This window comes from Gossypium arboreum, chromosome 3 (genome assembly GCF_025698485.1).
Source record: "Gossypium arboreum isolate Shixiya-1 chromosome 3, ASM2569848v2, whole genome shotgun sequence".
Lineage (NCBI taxonomy): Eukaryota > Viridiplantae > Streptophyta > Magnoliopsida > Malvales > Malvaceae > Gossypium > Gossypium arboreum.
The window spans coordinates 4,930,304-4,949,133 of record NC_069072.1 but is presented as its reverse complement, the minus strand read 5'-3'; the positions used below and the strand labels follow the sequence as shown (position 1 = coordinate 4,949,133).

Below are 18,830 nucleotides of genomic sequence, written 5' to 3'. Positions count from 1 at the left end.
CACTTAGACTCCATTATTTGAGAAAAAAAAGTATTTATAATAAATTAATTGGTGGAAAAAAATAAAAAAAATTATTTTTGAACGATCCTTCGCCCCTTGCTTCTTATCATAAAAAGAAAAAGACAATCTTTTTCGTTTTCTTTTTTCCTAAAATGCCTACCTTATCTGCCTTTATTTTGACAGATCAGCCACCGTCCACGTTTTGAACTACAAAGAAACTCACGCAAAAGTGGAAAAGTTGGACACAACCATAGCCAAGCAAATTGATATACAAGCCGACAATTTCAAACATTGTTTTCAATTTCGTGCACCCAATCAATGAAGCATCTGATATATATTCATCCAATTATCTGCAAAAGAAAAGTCAAAACACATGTTCAATTAAAGCTTCTTCAAACTTTTCTCCACGTCTTTCCTATATCAACTTGTTGATTTTTTTTTTATGTAAAATCCATGTCATCCCATTTTAATATACTTCTGAAACTCAAACAAGACATCAAGTAATCGATTCTCACAATAGAAGAAGGCGGAGATGGTTCTTAAAATTCCAAGAAAACACACACACACAAAAATCCACATTTAATTCATCAGGCATATGTGTATAGAAAAGAAGTAAAGATAGGTGGGTGCAGATCAAGAGGAAGAAGATGCCCAGAACTGAAAGAGATAGCTTGGTTGTTGGATTGATTTTGTATTTATCGGAAATAATTGGTATTTAAAAACAACTTATCTGGTGTTCTTTAAATAAGTCTTTTTTGACTTTTGTTTACAAAAATATAATGGATTATTAGACTACAAAGAACCAAGAAAGGTTAGTGGTAAAACTATTATAGAGACTCTTGTATTAAGAGTTAAATTATATTTTATTGTATTTATTAAAAAATATAAAAAAAATTAATTCTTATACATTAGAGTTATGAGCAAACCTAAACTAGTTATTTTGTCATCTATTTTTACAATTTAAAACTATTTCTTGTACATCAGCATTGAGTTACATGTGACACATCATGTGTAACTATGTGCCTATTTTATCAGTCATGTCAATTTTTAACAATAGAAATGATTAATTTACTTTTAATCTAATCTACATAGACTAATTACTCTTTTTTTCATTTTTAAGTAACGAAAGGAAAATACTTTCTAACTTTTAGGATAAGGATTTTCACAATACTTTTGCCAAGGATTTGACAATTTTAATAATGGAAGAACTTAATTTATATAACTTCAATCATTTAAAGATGTAATTAAAATAATTTAAAACTTAAATATCATTTTAAAATAAAATGTTTGGTGTAATAAACTTTTACCTGTCAATTCACTCTAATTTAGGGATGATAATGGGGTAGGAATTTAGAGATTGTAATGGGGCGAATTTTTGCCCACCTTGAAGCTTGACCAATTCATCGTGACCTTAACTCTTAACAAAAAAATCACCTTCGAACTATGACATGAAATTTAATAGAATATTCGACTTCAATTTAATTTAATTATTTTATTTTTATTTCGAAGCAAATAAAATATTTTTTTTTACTTTAGACTACTTAACATATTTACTTTTATTTTTATATTTATTTATTTATAATAGAAACTTAATATATGTATATATTAAAAGTATTTTTGTAAATATATTAGATAGAATAAATTTACTTCAAATATAATCCGACCCAATTAGTTTTATGTTTTCACCTAACCTGACCCCATGAAACCAATTTTTCAAAAAAAATCCAACCTTAATAAATCAGGTTAAATCGAAACCCGTCAAAATCGGATTTTTTTGCCATCGGTACTCAAATTACAACTCACCCGAAAACACAGGTCAAATGGAAACTAACGGGGCGGGTTGACCCGAAAATAGCGACTCATTTCGTCAAGTGGGTTGCTAAATTTCCGTGTTTGATAGCTGGCCGACAAGGTTTGACAGTTCATGGAAACCACCATCTTTGATTTTCAACACCATCCCTAGACGGTGTCGTTTTCGTAACCTAACCCCAATAAAAATATACCTGTTCTTCAGTGATTACAGACTACTTTTCACTTTCCTCTTCAAAAACCCTTTCCATTTTTTTCCAATTTCAGGAGCTGTAAAATTTATAACAATATTCATATCTCAGCAATTAAAAAAATTGCAACTGATTCTTAATTTATCGCCCAATTGTAAGAAACAACTTTTTCCATTTTTTTTTATTATAAAGGGTCATCTTCATTTTTGTCTTGTTTCAATTGAAAGCTTTGTCCTTTGAATCCTACACCTTGAAATTGTTATTATTTGTATTTGAAGTTTCTGGTAAGAAACTAGAATTTCATCTGCAGAACAAAAAAAAAAAAGCAACCTCTGGGGTTTTCTTTCTTTTTATTTTATTTTTTTTTTTTGTGAATCGAGAATCGTTCAGCTATGGTGTTTGAAAAGAAACCTATCGCCTCTTCATCTTCACAAAACTTGAAGTCTCCTTTACCCAGAGAAGACACGCCTCTTATCGGTAAGGGAAAGCCGTTATCATCGAAATCTAAGACCTTTGCCAATGTTTTTATAGCTATAGTTGGCGCTGGGGTTCTGGGTTTGCCTTACGCCTTCAAGAGGACTGGATGGGTCATGGGTTTGCTCATGCTTTTCTCGGTCGCCGGCTTGACCACCTACTGTATGATGCTTTTGGTTCACACCCGCCGGAAACTCGAGTCTTTTGACAACGGTTTCGCCAAAGTTAATTCTTTTGGCGATCTGGGTTTCGCTGTTTGTGGTCACTTTGGCAGGTCTGTTGTTGTTTTCCTTACGTTTTTTTTTTTCATTTCCAGCTTCTTTTTTTTGTTTATTTATTATTTTGGGTAAATTTTATTTTGTGATACGAAACACGAAATTGCCAATAAAAAAACAAAACCCACTACTTAAAGCTTAAGTTCTTGTTGATATTTTTGGTTGTTATTTGATTATGTCGTTTCGTAGATAACTAGAGTTGCTTTTATTATCCTTTGCTCGAGCTAGGGTTTGTATCGGGACTCTTTGGAAATTGTTGCTAATTTGGCTAACCTTATGATTAAGAAACACAAAAGATGCTCATCAGTTTGGATTGGGTTACATGTTATGTCATATTCCTTTTTAAATTTCTTATTATTGTATAACATGATTGGTTTTTGGTTGAATCTATGCTGATTATTGCAGGAACTGTCTTATACTTGATGATTTCATGCTTAATTTTTTGTTTCCTTTGACAGGTTTGTTGTGGATGTACTTATCATTCTCTCTCAAGCTGGATTCTGTGTTGGATATCTTATATTCATCGGCAACACTCTAGCCAATCTTTTCAATGGTGAAGTATCAATGGTTTCAGGATTAAGTTTGGGGATTTCGGGTTTGTCAGCGAAGAGTTGGTATATTTGGGGATGTTTTCCATTTCAATTGGCGGTGAATTCAATTCCAACATTAACCCATTTAGCTCCATTGAGTATTTTTGCTGATATTGTGGATCTGGGGGCGATGGGAGCGGTGTTTGTTGAGGATGTGTCACTTATCATGAAGCAAAGCAACGAGATTATCGCTTTTGGGGGTCTCTCCGTGTTCTTCTACGGTATGGGTGTTGCTGTTTATGCGTTTGAAGGTGTTGGTATGGTTTTTCCAATTGAATCTGAGATGAAGGAATCCAGGCACTTTGGCAAAATATTGGCACTGAGCATGGGATTGATTTCTTTAATGTATGGAGCATTTGGTGCACTTGGTTACTTTGCATTTGGTCCAGATACCAAAGACATCATTACTGCGAATCTTGGTGCCGGCTGGATCAGCGCTATGGTTCAGCTAGGTCTTTGCGTTAACTTATTTATTTCTTTCCCATTGATGATGAATCCCGTTTATGAGATTGTAGAGAGGCGATTTGGAGGAGGGAGGTACTGTTTGTGGCTGAGATGGCTGCTGGTTTTGATTATAAGCTTGGTGGCTTTGTTCGTTCCAAATTTTGCAGATTTCTTGTCGTTGATCGGAAGCAGTGTGTGCTGTGGTTTGGGGTTTGTATTGCCTGCTTTATTCCATTTGTTGGTGTTCAAGGAAGAGTTGGGGTGGAAAGGATGGACTGTGGATGTCGGAATTGTGACCTTGGGCCTTGTTCTTGGAGTTTCAGGAACATGGTCTGCTCTTGTGGAGATGTTCTCCGTAAAGGTGTAGGGATACAGCGTCACAACGATTGTGACCTTGGGCCTTGTTCTTGGTGTTTTAGGAACTTGGTCTGCTTTCATGGAGATTTTTATCTGTGAAAGCGTATTGGTACAGTGTTCAAATGAAGGTTAAGTTTCTGAACTGCTTCATGATATACTGTCTACTTGTTTTCTTGATCGTATTTTGTAAAAATCGATATTTTATATTTAGATTGAAAAAGGCGTGATATCCTCGACACAAGTATGAGTCGTTGATAGTCTAGTGTGGAACATTTGTTTGGCTATATTGTGTATGAAATTACATCTATCTGCAATTCAAGTTGTTTCCAAGATTTGATTGATTGCTTAAACTTCAATTTTTACTTCTCACTTTTTTTATGTACTTGAATCCAAGTAAGATGCTACGTCGATTCTCCGGTTTAGATCATTTCCTAATGGTGCAATTGTTAGGGTTGAACCGATTGGTTCTACAAACATTAGCTTCCCCCTTAAGAGTGCTTCATTTATGCTTGATAATTACAGTGACTCTGGTCTTGGGCCTTGATGAAGTGCATAAGGAAACATAGGCACATCTCATAGGTCTGAGACATAAAGCAATTGCAGCCATCATATCCTGCAAGTTTTGAAAAATCATATCCTTGTACTCATGTATGTCGGACATGGATTATGCCGTATTGAAAAAGCGACCAAGGTCGAGGCAAGCTTAAAGCAGATGGATTCAGAGCCACACATGGTAGGGGTGGTACAAGGAAAAGTTTATAGGGTTTCATTATGCTTGGTTAGCCCTTGTCCTTCATCAGTCCTTTTGCTGATTTTGGTTGAACATTTGATTTCTTAAATTTGGCCCTTGAACTTGTCCATTTGTTCTTAGTTGGTTCTTGAACTTGCATTCTATCAATCAAATTAGTACTTCGACATTAACATCGTTAGTTGTATTGATGTGGCACTACTAGTCAATCCGGTAATGTCATGTGGCAACTCCTCAATTTGTCGTCATGTGGCACTACCAGATTGGTTAGAAATGTCATATCAGCATAAATTAACGGTGTTAGTATGGAGGGACCAACTTGGTTGATGGGATACAAGTTTAAGGAACAAGTAAGTCCAAAACTTTTAGGGACCAACTAGGTAAAAATGGATAAATTCAGAGACTAAATTGTATATTATCCCTTTCAAATACTACAAGCGGCCCATGTCTATGTCTTTAAAATATTAAACTAGCCAAGTTTTTTGAAACAATGTTTTGATATATTTATAATTATAAAACCAGAATGTTGGATTCAACCATATAAAATACGTTTTTTAATTGGAAAAAGAAAACATACACCACAACTTATTTCGTTGATTAAATTTTTTTCATTTATTTATTTGCCCAAAAAGTCGTACTAAACAAAAAAAAAGGTTTTGATGATTAAAAAAGTCAAGTTGCATCAACAGCTTTTTCATGTGTTATTGAGGATGGGACCTAATTAATTAAATAAAAAATTGAAGGAGACTTTCTTTGTCTACTAATTAAGAAAGGGATGGAAATGATAATTAGGTGAGTTGATCCCATCAAAACTTCAGAAAATTGGAGATGGCGATGCATAAAAGACCCAGAAGATTACTAAAATATGGGGTTCCTCCCTTCATCCTTTCGCCATCCTTGCCATCTTCAATCACAACTATTTCACCTTTTGGATTTTTTATTTACTGTATTGGAAAGCTATAGGAGTTTTCAATTAAGTATAAAATTGAGTTGGGTCGAATCTAATTTACCATTAAAATATATACTTTTTCAATTTTACCTTTTTATGTCAATATTTAATTTTAAAAATCAAAACAATATTTAATTTTTATATCAAATTTTAAAAATATTACATAATTATTCTCATTATTAAGCTCAAAAGTCTGAATTTATAGTGCAAGTATATTATTATATAGATGATAATGAATTTATACGATTATTTTTAAATTTTATTTGTTTGTCATTTGTATTATATAGGAGTGTTATTACCTAAATTTGAGTACGAATTAGATAACATTATCCTTCTGATATTTGATTCCACTAATGTTTGAACTGGATAAGTTAACTCTGTTTTACAAAAAAAAAATTATATTTGAAAATGTATTTCGATTATTATTTTAAATGTGAGTATTTAAATTAGGAGTGAGTATTCGATTGAGTCGAGTCGAATTTAGTCAAAAAATTTCAAATTAGTCGAGTTGGTGAATCTTATTTTAGCAATTGAACTCAATTTGAATTTTTTTTAATCGAGTTAAGTCGAATCGAGTTAATGAATTCTATTATTTATACTCAATGTTGCGTTTACATGGATCGATTATTTAACTAATAGACGAAGTACAATATTATTTAACTACATAAACAATATAATGGTTTTGCCTTTTAACGGTAAACATTTTTCAAAACGACATAGTTTTACCTTTTCTTATTCGGATTTTTAGATAACTCGAATTGTGCAATTCATATTCGAGTTAAACCGAAAAACTTTATTTTTTATTCAAGTTGATTCGAATAACTTGATTAACTTAAATAAATCAAAATTTAATTTTTTTACCAATTTTTTCAAACCAAATCGAATTTTGCTCACCCTTAATTTGAATAAAACATGGGTGCTCAATCCTAACTCTTAAGGTATATATTTAGGGTTTACTTTTTAAGGAAATTTTATATTCAAAAAATTTCATTTATTGCATGGATGTGGGTTTTAGTACGTTAAAACGTATTATCATTCTTTTTATGAATTAGAGAAGAGTTATGAGTAATTGTAGATATTATATTAAAAAGAATAAATATAATCAATATTTATAATAAAATCACTAACAAAAATTCACAATATTCAAAAATAGAATAAAAAATCAGTGCGTCATAAACTGTTTAAAGATACTTTTGTTCTCAAACAGATTTGTTTGACAAATTCTGACATTCATTTGTTATTACACTCCGACATTGTTGAAATATTGGTCTTCGTAATTACTTTATTTACATTAGATTTATCAAAAGTAAAAACATAATCTCAATTCAATTATTGGTAATGTTTACATTAATTTTTAAAACATTTTCATAAAGTAAATAGGTTTTTTTGTTTGGGCCAAACATAATTTAATGTGTCATATTCAGTTGTACTGTGGACTATGGTTTAATTATATGAAAAATAATTGAAATTAATACATAATTTTCCAATATTTATATAAAAATTGTTGATACAATAATTATTTGACTACACCCTTAATAAGTTAGTCATTAAATTTGGTAATTAGTCTCACATCGGGATTAAATTCTTTTTTCTAAATTAGTTCTTGATATTTCCTTAAAAAAGTTGTAAAAAAAAAGTTCATCTTTCAATTTTAGAATAATTGTCAAAATCAATGACTAACTTTAACCAAAAGGTTCAGGGTCTAATGTAGGAGCGATTATCAAATATATGTCCCAAATAGCGAAAGAACCCTTTCATTTAGATAGAATTTAAAATGGCATAATATCAAATTTAACCCTCAATGAATGCACTTTTTGTCAATTTGACTCTCATCATTTTTTTAGCTAAATTGATCATTAAGCTTTCAAAAAGAGTCTAATTTTTTTTAATGAAAATATTGACTAAAATATTAATTTTTTAACAACATTAGAATGGCAGTCCACATATACTTCATTTTAACGTGACATTATTTGTCTTATATACCACATTAATAAATATTTTAATTTTTTAAAATATTCAAAATTTTAAAATATATATTTAAAAGTTCATGAAAATTTAGCATAGAGTGCATGTGGATTGCTATGTGGGTTGAAATGTTAAAAATTTAACGTTTTAGTCAGTATTTTCCTTAAAGAAAACAATAATTTGGATCTTTTAAAAAAGTTAATAATCAAATTTGACTCTTTTAAAAAGTTTAAGAGTCAAATTGACAAAAGATGTAAACATTGAGGGCTAAACTTGACATTATGACATTTAAAATTAAATTTGAGCACCTCTACTATAATAATGTACTTAGTTGAATTGGTGTCACCTATTAATTGTACCGTAGCTAAGTTTGAAAACTACTAATTTTTTATAAAAAATATTATTTTAAAGATATTTTTATTTTTTATATTTTTAGCTTAATTTGAAAATTACCAAAAAATTATAAAGAAAATTGTATTATTTTAAAATATTTTTTATATTTTTATATTTATATAAATCAATAAAATTATAAACTATATGATTCAAGCCAAGTACAAAATGAATTTTAATTTTCTACCTTTATCATTTCAATAAAAAGAATTTAATTATTACCTAAATTTTTATAAATATATTTATTAAATAAAAATATAATAAATTTTTATTTATACTTAAATATTTATAAAATAAATTTCAAAATTATGAAATAAGTGTTTTAACACTAATGCGATCCATTAAATTCAGGTTGAACCCCAAAATTACCATGTAAGCTCATCATAATTTTCAGTTTTGAGATGGTAGAAATTTCTATTACTTTAATAAGTAGTTGAAGATTTGATTTTTGTCTCAAGAATAAAGTAGTTTTAAAACTTGTGGTTAATGTTTATCTTTTAATGTGACTATAAAATGCAAAGAATTAATCATTAATTTGCTTCAATAAAAACTTAAAATTAATAATAAAAATTTAAATTTTTTCTTTTTTCTTTTAATGTTTTTAGTTATATAATTCTAAGTCATCGTTGTTTATTAATTTTTAAAATAAAATTTCATAATTTCATTAGGCTGACCATCATCACCACAATCGTCTTCATTTTTCATTTTTCGGCTTTCTAGGCTGGAGTCATCAAAATATGATTAATGCACCTAAAAATGTGTTTATATATATATATATATATATATATATATATATATATATATAAAACTATTTTATCTGTAACTAATAATCCATATATATTAAAATTATATAAAATGTCATTTTTATAATATAATGTTTTAAATATGATTAATGCAGTATTAACACAATATAAATATATAAATTATTATATCTTTAAAAATTGTTATGTCTTTTTTAATTTTATTATTTTAATATGTCACTTTTCTGATTTTGAAATGTACCAAAATTTTACTTAAATTGTATATAAAATTTTAAATTATTTTCACTATTTTAAATATAATATTTTTATTTTTATATATGATAAAAGTTAATATTTGATTATAAATTATATAAAATAAAACTTGAATAATCCGAAAATTTTAACTTGTATTTAAAAAATGTCTTATCACACCTTAATTTTAATTGGTTTTCAATTTTCTGATTTTTGTTGGTGACTTGTAGACCACCCAATCAAGATTCTAGGGCATAGCTGGGGTCGGGGCCTTCCCCTTGGCTGAATGAGAATATAGTCTTCCAGCCCCTCTAGAAAAATAAAAACATTCAATTAACACTTTTAAGCCATTGATTTAATGGAATAATTATTATTTTTAGACCCTTTGAAAAAAAAAAATTTAATTTAAACATTTTTAATTTGATCCCTCCAATTTTTATAATTTCATCTTAGATCCTAAACAAAATTCCTAACTTCACCTTGCCAGCAATTGCACAGCTTGGATTCTTAATGTATCCAATTTTGTTATGGACACACATTGCGGATGTTTTGTTTAAAAGCTATAATGCCTGTTCCTTAAATATATAAACCTACCTATTCAAGTCAAACTTCATTTAAATGAAGAAGGACAATAAGCTAATTAACTCACTTATTCAAAACTCTATACTGCTATGTGTAATGTTATTTAACCAGAGTTTTAGCTTAATTAACATGAGTATTATTATTAATACAGAAGGATGTATATTCCAGTGCGCTAGTATATTTATGGATTAGGGAGAGACTATAGGTAATTCTAGGTATTATGTAAAAAATATATATATGATCAGAATTTATAACGAAATTGTTCAAATATATATATAATTTTCTTACATCCTAACTTAATTATTGTGTATGTTTTTTTCTTATGAATCCATATCAATCTTCGGGTCAATAAGTCCAATACCTTTCTCTAGATTGATAATCAATTAATTCAATTCAAACAATCATGACTACAAGTATCAAGTTATTATAGTACAAACGAATTAAGAATTAGTACCATCTAAACTAAAACTCACCCATAATAAATCTTAAATTAAGCGGTTAACCAAACTAGAAAGATAAAGACAAGAAAAACATAAGGGGATAGAGATGGGCCTAGGTTTTTTTCTCTTAAAAGAACGGGCCTAGTTATGATGGTTCCAAATTGAAATTGTAACCCCCCCTGCTTTCACTTGACAAAAAAAAGTGGATTCCCATTTCTCCACAAAAAAACATGAGAGGGGTTATGTCTCAACTATAGAAAGAGAAAGTGAAAAAAAGGGTCCCATGTGCTTGTGCCCACACTTTTGCATTTGCAGCTATCTCCAGCCCATTTCCCTCCTATTTATACCCCCCTCTAATTCCACCACCACCGTCACCGATCAAGAAATGCCTCTACATCATTTCATATTTTCCTTCCTAGCACTCGCATTCTGCGCCACTTCTTCAGTGGCCGCCGCGGCCGCTTCAAAGGAGCAAACTTTAAACACCCAAGATGCTGAATTCTTTAACCCAAAGCTTCCCCCACGAACCCTTTCATCCTCCAAAAGGTTCGAAGGCTCGTCGAATCTTGTCGACCTTCGTTACCATATGGGTCCGGTCCTTTCTTCTTCGCCGATAAACATTTACCTCATTTGGTACGGTCGTTGGTCCCTTTCCCAAAAACTCCTCATCAAAGACTTTATTACCTCTATATCCCCTTCCGCCACTCCTTCGCCGTCCCCTTCCGTTTCCGAGTGGTGGAAAACCGTTTCTCTTTACACCGACCAGACCGGAGCCAACGTTTCCCGGACTCTCGTTGTAGCTAAAGAACACTCCGATACGCGTTACTCCCACGGGTATCATCTCACGCGCCTTTCTGTTCAACAAGTCATCGCCACTGCCGTCAAAGCTGCCCCGTTCCCCGTCGACCACCGCAACGGAATCTACTTAATCCTCACCTCCCACGACGTTACCGTTCAAGACTTCTGTCGTGCAGTTTGCGGGTTCCATTACTTCACGTTCCCATCCATGGTGGGTTACACTATGCCCTACGCTTGGATCGGGAACTCCGGGAAACAATGCCCCGAGGTTTGCGCTTACCCTTTCGCCGTCCCTGGCTACATGGGCGGCGGTGGTCCGGGGGCGTTGCTACCGCCGAACGGAGACGTCGGATTGGACGGGATGATCAGTGTGATAGCCCACGAGCTGGCCGAACTGACGACGAATCCGCTGGTGAACGCGTGGTATGCAGGGGAGGACCCCACTGCACCGACTGAGATAGGGGATCTATGTGAAGGGTTGTACGGTACCGGCGGCGGTGGAGGGTATATCGGTCAAGTAATTAGAGATAGGAAAGGGAGGACATATAACATGAATGGCAATAAAGGAAGGAAATTTCTGGTGCAGTGGATATGGAGCCCTGCATTGAAAGCTTGTGCTGGTCCAAATGCTTTGGACTAATTTTTAATTTTTTTATTTTTTTGAAATCAGATTCTTTTCTTTGGAACCTTGATTTTTTTTTTATTTAAATTTTTATTGCCTATTTAGGGAATATAGTTATGTATACTTAGATTTTCTTTTTTCTTTATAATATTTATTCATATTTTTATAACATTATTATTATTATTATTTTCTTCAATATCGAAGATTATCTTTTACCCTAATCATTCCTGGAAAATTACTTCTTTGTTTTTCTTTCAAGTGTTTGAAATTCAATTGAGTCATATTGACTCACACGGTGGTGTGTTTAGTCTGTATGGGAAGGTCCAGTTCCAGTGGTTTTGAAAACTTTTTATTATTTTTATTTTTATTGATCACCTAAGTATAGAAATATATTTATCAATTTATATAAATAATCATCTAAAAATACATTAGAAACGGGATTAAAAATAAGATTAGAATATAATATCACATATTATTTTTATTTAAGTCAAAACAGACTTCAAACTAATGTTGTTTTTTTTTTTTCAACATAGAAACATCATTGGTGATGGAAATTTTAGGTAAAGTAGTGCAAAACAGCGCATTGTTTGAGCTTTACAGTAAGTATGATTTTCATATCTTCTTTGCTTTTAAATTATACTTCCAAAAAACACTTTTCATCCAACGGTTCATGATTAATTATCATGGGCTTTACCTTACCCTACATAGTGGACCATTTTTATGCAGAATATTACTAATTGGGTAAATTCCATCCAATGAAAGTACATGTTTTCTCATTCAATTTTAATAAAATTATAAAATAGTCACTTAAAATTGTTATTAGATGACTTTAATTTTTACACCAATTGTATCAATTAGAAGTTTTTTTTTTCATTCTTTTTGCGAACCAAACTCTATTTTTCGATTTTCAACACTAATAGTGAAATTAATTTAAATCTAATATATATTCTTAAATTCACTGATGAATACTAATCTATCATATTAATTATCATTTAAAGCTTATTAACCAGACTAACAATTTCATTCTTCATTGACTTTGAAAGTAAATTGTAAAAGTAGAGATTTTCATATGCATTATTTGTGAGAAATGGGGTCATTTGTCCCTAATGATCCCCTCCATTTCCATGTCTGATTTTCTTAATATATATTATTACATCTTTTTCAAAGTCAAAAAGTTGCCATAGTTAGATATATAGTTGATGAAAAGGGACAAAACTAATGCATGGATTTCCCATTTTTATTATTGTTAAGATATTAATGTTTATTGTTTTAAGATACTTTGATTTGAGATGTAATCTCGTATTATGTTCCTCTGCATGTTATAAATAAATAAATAAAAATTAGAGAGGAAACAAAAAAAGAAGAGAGAAGATGAATTAAAGCAAAAAGTGTTTCCCACAAATAGCTAAATCCCACTTCCATCATCATGCTACTCACGATGTTTGTTTGTTTTTTTTTTTTCTTACTATGATATTACCTTTTTTTTTCCCTGTAAGATAAATAAATGTGTCTAATTGAATGATGTTATGGTGTATAAATTTCATTGAAAATTATTTTTAAAATTTGAGTTTGATTTAATGTTTAATTTGGATTTTGGTTGATATAATGAAAAGTTAATTGCTGATATTATTAGGTTTGAATTTTTATTGATTTTATTAATAGAATAAATTTAGTGTTAACAGTAAATCTGTTTAATTTATCAAATATAATTCGATGGATATGACTTACTTTGAGTTTTTAGGGTTAATTTGATAAAATTAATTGCTAATATCATTAACAAATTATGATTTTTACTAAATTAACTCAAAAAACATCAATCATTATTTAAGGGGTGTTGATTAAATTATAAATATATATATTTGGGGAAAGAATAAACAAATATTACATTAACTCAAGACACTAGGGATCCCCTTAAATGTATCCTCGAGGATTATCAAGCCTTCTTTTCTATCAGAAGTCATTTAGCTATACAATTAGTATCCTTTTTATTCCTTTTAAGAATATACTGTAAAAATCAATTACCAACCTCCTTTAATATTTGATGTATTCACTTGATCAGTGCAGAATTCGAGAATACCATGAAACAATCATAAATAACCTTTACTACTTCTATGTTATCAATCTGAATCAAAAAATTCTGAAAATACTTACTCAACATAATATTTAAACCATCTAAAATTTCCCGTAATTCGAGGTAAAAATCTCAACACTTCACCGTATATCTATTATTAAACATATATATGGAAATGAAATAGTGAAATGTGAAAGAAAGTGATTGGGAATGGAGACGAGTGGGTGGGTTGAGAGTAGAGACCCACCTCCCAAAAAGGCCAAAACTTTAATTGAAAAATTTTAAATCCACAGCTAATAAAGGGACCCATATATAGTACACGTAGGATTATATTATATTATATTATTGGACTTACCATACCATACCATACCATACCCTCATCATTTTCTGTTCTAGCTGTTGTCCACCGATCTACTTTATCCATCCGGTCGAAAGTTTATTATTTTATTTTCCTAAAATTAATAAATGTTTCTTATATTATTTTACAATAATTTTTTGAAGAAATATTTTACCTAAAATATATCAACTTTCACATTTTTATTGGGATAGAGTGAGTATTATTTTAGGACGCTTAACATTTTTTTATTGTATAGTATTTTTATTACATTATCTTAATTTTGTAAATTTTCATTATTCCTAATTGATCAAATTTGTGATGTTTTATATTATAATGATTTTTAAATATTTTTATAATTAATTTTTACTCTCAATATAGCTTAATAACTTTTTCATCATTATTTATGATTAGGATAATTTAGTGGAATGGAATTTTAAATAATTTATACTCTAATTAACCAAATGAATAATGTAACGTATCTTATAATATATTAAGCAAACTTATATTTCATAATTTAATTATAAAATAATCTTGTGAATTGTTTGCCTCTCATTACATTATTGTTTCACTCAGAGAATTTATTTAAAAATTATCAAAATCTTATGGCTTTAATGTTAATTGCTCACAATGCGAGAATTTATAAAGTAATCAAGAAGGTGTGTCAGAGAAAGGATGACCTTATTAATACTAACGATCCGTTGAGTGAGCCTAGTGAGGGGACTTGGGTTTTGTTTAAGAACAGGCTCCTAGATAAGGCCAATGCAAGGTCCATAAGGAGGACAATTTGAAGTTACAAGAGGGTGATGTAGTTACAATGGTTATAGGTGGTATGTCGTCTATATGCTTCTCTAAAAGGGTTCATTCTCTAATTGGAAAATTGTAACAACCTGTTTTTGGTAAAATTAGAACAGTGGTTTCGGGACTACAAATCCGATTTCGAAAGAAAAATTATTTTTATATTATTTTATGGTCTATAGTATGATATTAATGTCGTATAAAAATTTCGTAAAGAAATTTTATCGATTACATGTTTAATTTGATAAAGGACCAAATTGCACAAAGTGAAAAAGTTTAGTTCTAATAGCTAAAGAGATTAAATGGCTATAGAACTTTAAAATGGAGGTTCTTATATGGTAAATAGACCATTTAAAAAATGGTTAGTGGTTAAGGATGATGATTCATCCACAAAAAATAAAATAAAGAAAAGGATGAAATTAGAAAGTGAAAAAAAAGATGATAAATAATTAAATAATGAAAATATCATATTTTTCATCATCTTTCCCAAATTATTTCCATGGAAACCCTAGCTACGAGCAAGTAGCTCAAGCAAGCTTATTTTGATCAATTAGATATGTTTTCTTGTCTCGTTTTTAATGATTTTTATGTTTCCGAGATCGTAATAGTTTAATCTAGCTATCTCAAGGACTAATTTGTAAATTTATCAGAGAACTAGGGTTTTGCCATAGATGAACATAGATGAATTATGAAGTTTTATGGTAGAAAATGAAAGGTTGTTGATAGATAAACAACTTTTGTAAAGGGAATTTTGATGAAATTATGATTTAGGGACTAAATTGAAAAGATGCAAAATTTATGGAAAAATTTTGAATATTATGAAATACATGGGCTGTAAATTTTACATGTAAAAATCGGCTAGGCTAGGAATAAGGATTAAATTGCATGAATTTCATTTTTCGAGCCTGGGGACGAAATCGTCATTAATTTAAAGTTTAGGGGCAAAATGGTAACTTTTCCTAAGATGTGAATTGAATTGAATTGAATTGAACATGAATTAATGTTAAATTCATTCATATAGATTCGAATAGACCAAATTCAGAGTTAGAACAAGGAAAAGAGAAAATGTCGGATTAGTAGATTTTACGTACATGAACATTTGTCGAGGTAAGTTCGTGTAACTTTATTATGTATATTAATGTATTTGAATTGAATGTTGTGTATGTGAATTGTATAAATGTCAAATATATGAAATTGGTTACATATCTGAAAAAGCCCGATAAATATTAAATCTCATTTGAATAATGGAATTCGATGGATACAGGATTTCCTAATTGGTTGTGGTCCTGCATGTGTTGCGAACACACCACAGCTCCTACAAGCATTTCGTTATAAGCTCTCTTGAGCTTCCTGTTATATAGTTCCTACGAGCATCCTAATCGGTAGTGATCTTGCATGTGTTGCGGACTACCGCAGCTATTTGTGAGCATTCTGTTTTATGATCGGTTGTGATCTTGCATATGTTGCAGATACAAACGAAACTCTTTATGAGCGTCTTGATATGGCTCGCTTGAACTTCCCGATATATGGCTATCTAGAGCTCCTGATTAAAGGCTCTTCGTGAGCTTCCTAATTAAAAGTTCTTTGTGAACTTCCTGATTATGACTCTTATTAGCTTCCTGTTATATAGCCCGAATAAGCTTCCTGATAGGCTTTTTGTGAACTTCCTGATTAATGACTCTTTGTGAGCTTTCTGTTATATGGCTTAAGAGAGGATTTCTTGATTATGTGCTTTAAATAGCACTTCTGAATATGAATTGACGAATGATAAAATGTAATTTATACATATTTTTATCCCATGCTTAGCCCATTTATGAATGGTTTCTCCTTAGTTTTGGTGAATTTGATGCTCATAATCCTTTAATTTCATGTTTTATACTTAAGTGAGTATAGGAGAGTAAAAAGAGCGAGAAACGGCCAAAAACGAATAAAATAGACCCATGCGAGAAATCAACACGGCCTGGACTTACACGGGCGTGTCACACGGTCGTGTCCATTTGGTAGGATTGAAGCAGGACTTACACGGGTAGACTACATGCCCGTGCCTATTCAATAGCCTTGACCACGGGCTGGAGTAATCACACACGGGCGTGTCCCTGCTAAGCCCAAGTATAGTTCTATTCGGAAAAGGCCAATTTTTAGGGCTCTTAGGCATTCAAAAGCCTATTTAAACACCTGATGAGGCACTTAAGAGGGGGAGGCAGAGTAGGAAGCAAGGAATTGCTCAAGGAAAGCCGATTCATCCATCTTAGAAGCCGGATTCATCATCAAGACTGAAGATCTCCCTTCAAATTCCCTCAGGAGTTTTGGGTTTTCTTATGTTTTGTTATCTTTATTCTTTTGAGATATTTTCTTTCATAAGTATGAACTAAAATCCCTAAATACCTAAGGGGAATGAAACCTAAGACGGATCTTGTTATTATTATCTGAATTATATGATAAATATTTGATTTGTTCTTAATTATGTGTCCTTAATTCTTGTTTTAATATTCTAGGATATTGATTCAAGTTAACGCTCTTATTCAGAGGAGGAATAAACCCTGTCTAAGAGTAAATTTGTCGTAATTAAGCGGAGTTGATTGCGTGTCTAGAGATAGGGTGACAAGATTTTGCCGGATTAGGATGAAACCTAATAAGAGAATTCATAGATCGAGTTAATACAATTATAGGAAGTTAATTAGAAAGAGATTTCAATTATTCAACCTAGAATTAGACGTTATTAGTCTCAAGAAAGATAATAATATAACTTAGGGATTTCTACGGATCAGGTCAAATGAATAAATCGTCCGATTCATAGTCAAATAACAAGTGAAGTCTAGGTGGATTTTTCCTTGGGTATTTTCTTAATCAATCGAATTTTCCAAAAATATTTTCTCAACTTTTCTTTCTATGCATTCTTAGTTTAGTAATTAGTTTAGATAACCAAATCCCTTAATTTTTAGGCTAGATAATAAAAAGGAAGTAATTACTCCTACTCGTAGTTTCTTTGGGTTCGACAATCCGGTCTTGCTAAAACTATACTATTGTTCGATACGTACACTCGCCTTAGCCGTGTTTATAGTTAGTCTCAAAAACGAATTCAATTATAAATTTTAAAACCTATCACGCGTAAGCACGATCAACGAAATTCTGATTTGTATACTTCGAGTGTACTACATGTGTATCCTTTGTTGTTTTCAATGATTTAACGGGCAAAATTCTGACATGAGAAAATATGAATATGAAATGAATTAATACATGTATCTGCCTGAAATACATAAAAATGATGATACATGATATATGAAAATACGAGATGATAATATATGAACATGGAATTTGTTTGATGAATATGTTCATCCATGTTCATCCATGATTATAAATTTGTACACCTTAAGTGTAATACCTCGAAATTTTTTATAGTAAGATATTATCCTTGATATAGTAAAATAAGGAAATAAAGTGACAAAAAAGGGAAATTTTGAGTTATGTCAACATTAGGAAGTATATTATGATATATTAATTCAAGAAAGGACTAAATCGTAAAAGTATGAAAGCACAAGAGTAAATACTCAAAATTTGAGGGGTTACAGTGTAAATATAAAAAATCTAAAGGACTAATAGTGTAACACTGATAACGATTCTAAAGGTTGGTTTCCTCGTATGGCTGTTAGTGTGAATCTTGGGAAGCCACTGATCTTGAAGATTTGAATTGATGGAGTCTTACAACAGGTAGAGCATGAAGCTCTTCCTAGTGTTTTGTTTTGGGTGCGAGAGATATGAACATGTCCAAGACCTATGTTTATCGAAAGGTACAAAAGATGATATTCATGGAACTAATGACAATATTCAAACTCGAGTCTACAATTGTTGATCCAAACTTAAATCATGAGTTTTTTAATACTTGATTTAAGTAATATCAAACTTTCTTTTTTAAAAATTGAGATTGATTTTATACAAATAATCAATTTTAAACTCAAGTATGAGTAAACACTGAGTTGAACTCAAATAAATTATTTTATTTT

General features: G+C 30.7%; 2 protein-coding genes across 2 annotated transcripts; both read left to right on the top strand.

Moving 5' to 3' along the window:
• The first annotated feature begins 1,973 nt into the window (after nt 1-1,973).
• Nucleotides 1,974-4,490, top strand: LOC108476264 (amino acid transporter AVT3B-like). The gene is made up of 2 exons (XM_017778424.2): nt 1,974-2,748; nt 3,208-4,490. The coding sequence occupies exons 1-2, from the start codon at nt 2,393-2,395 to the stop codon at nt 4,148-4,150; spliced, it is 1,299 nt and encodes a 432-aa protein (XP_017633913.1). The 5' UTR covers nt 1,974-2,392; the 3' UTR covers nt 4,151-4,490.
• A 6,004-nt stretch (nt 4,491-10,494) lies between these two features.
• LOC108474760 (protein EXORDIUM-like 5) lies at nt 10,495-11,795 on the top strand. The gene has a single exon (XM_017776771.2). The coding sequence runs from the start codon at nt 10,592-10,594 to the stop codon at nt 11,642-11,644; it is 1,053 nt and encodes a 350-aa protein (XP_017632260.2). The 5' UTR covers nt 10,495-10,591; the 3' UTR covers nt 11,645-11,795.
• Nucleotides 11,796-18,830: the final 7,035 nt, after the last annotated feature.

Bases quoted from the DNA above. Each gene is read 5' to 3' on its own strand.
- LOC108476264 (XM_017778424.2), top strand. From the start codon at position 2,393: ATGGTGTTTGAAAAGAAACCTATCGCCTCTTCATCTTCACAAAACTTG. The intron at 2,749-3,207 runs GTCTGTTGTTGT...TTCCTTTGACAG, and splicing joins GTTTGTGGTCACTTTGGCAG to GTTTGTTGTGGATGTACTTA.
- LOC108474760 (XM_017776771.2), top strand. From the start codon at position 10,592: ATGCCTCTACATCATTTCATATTTTCCTTCCTAGCACTCGCATTCTGC.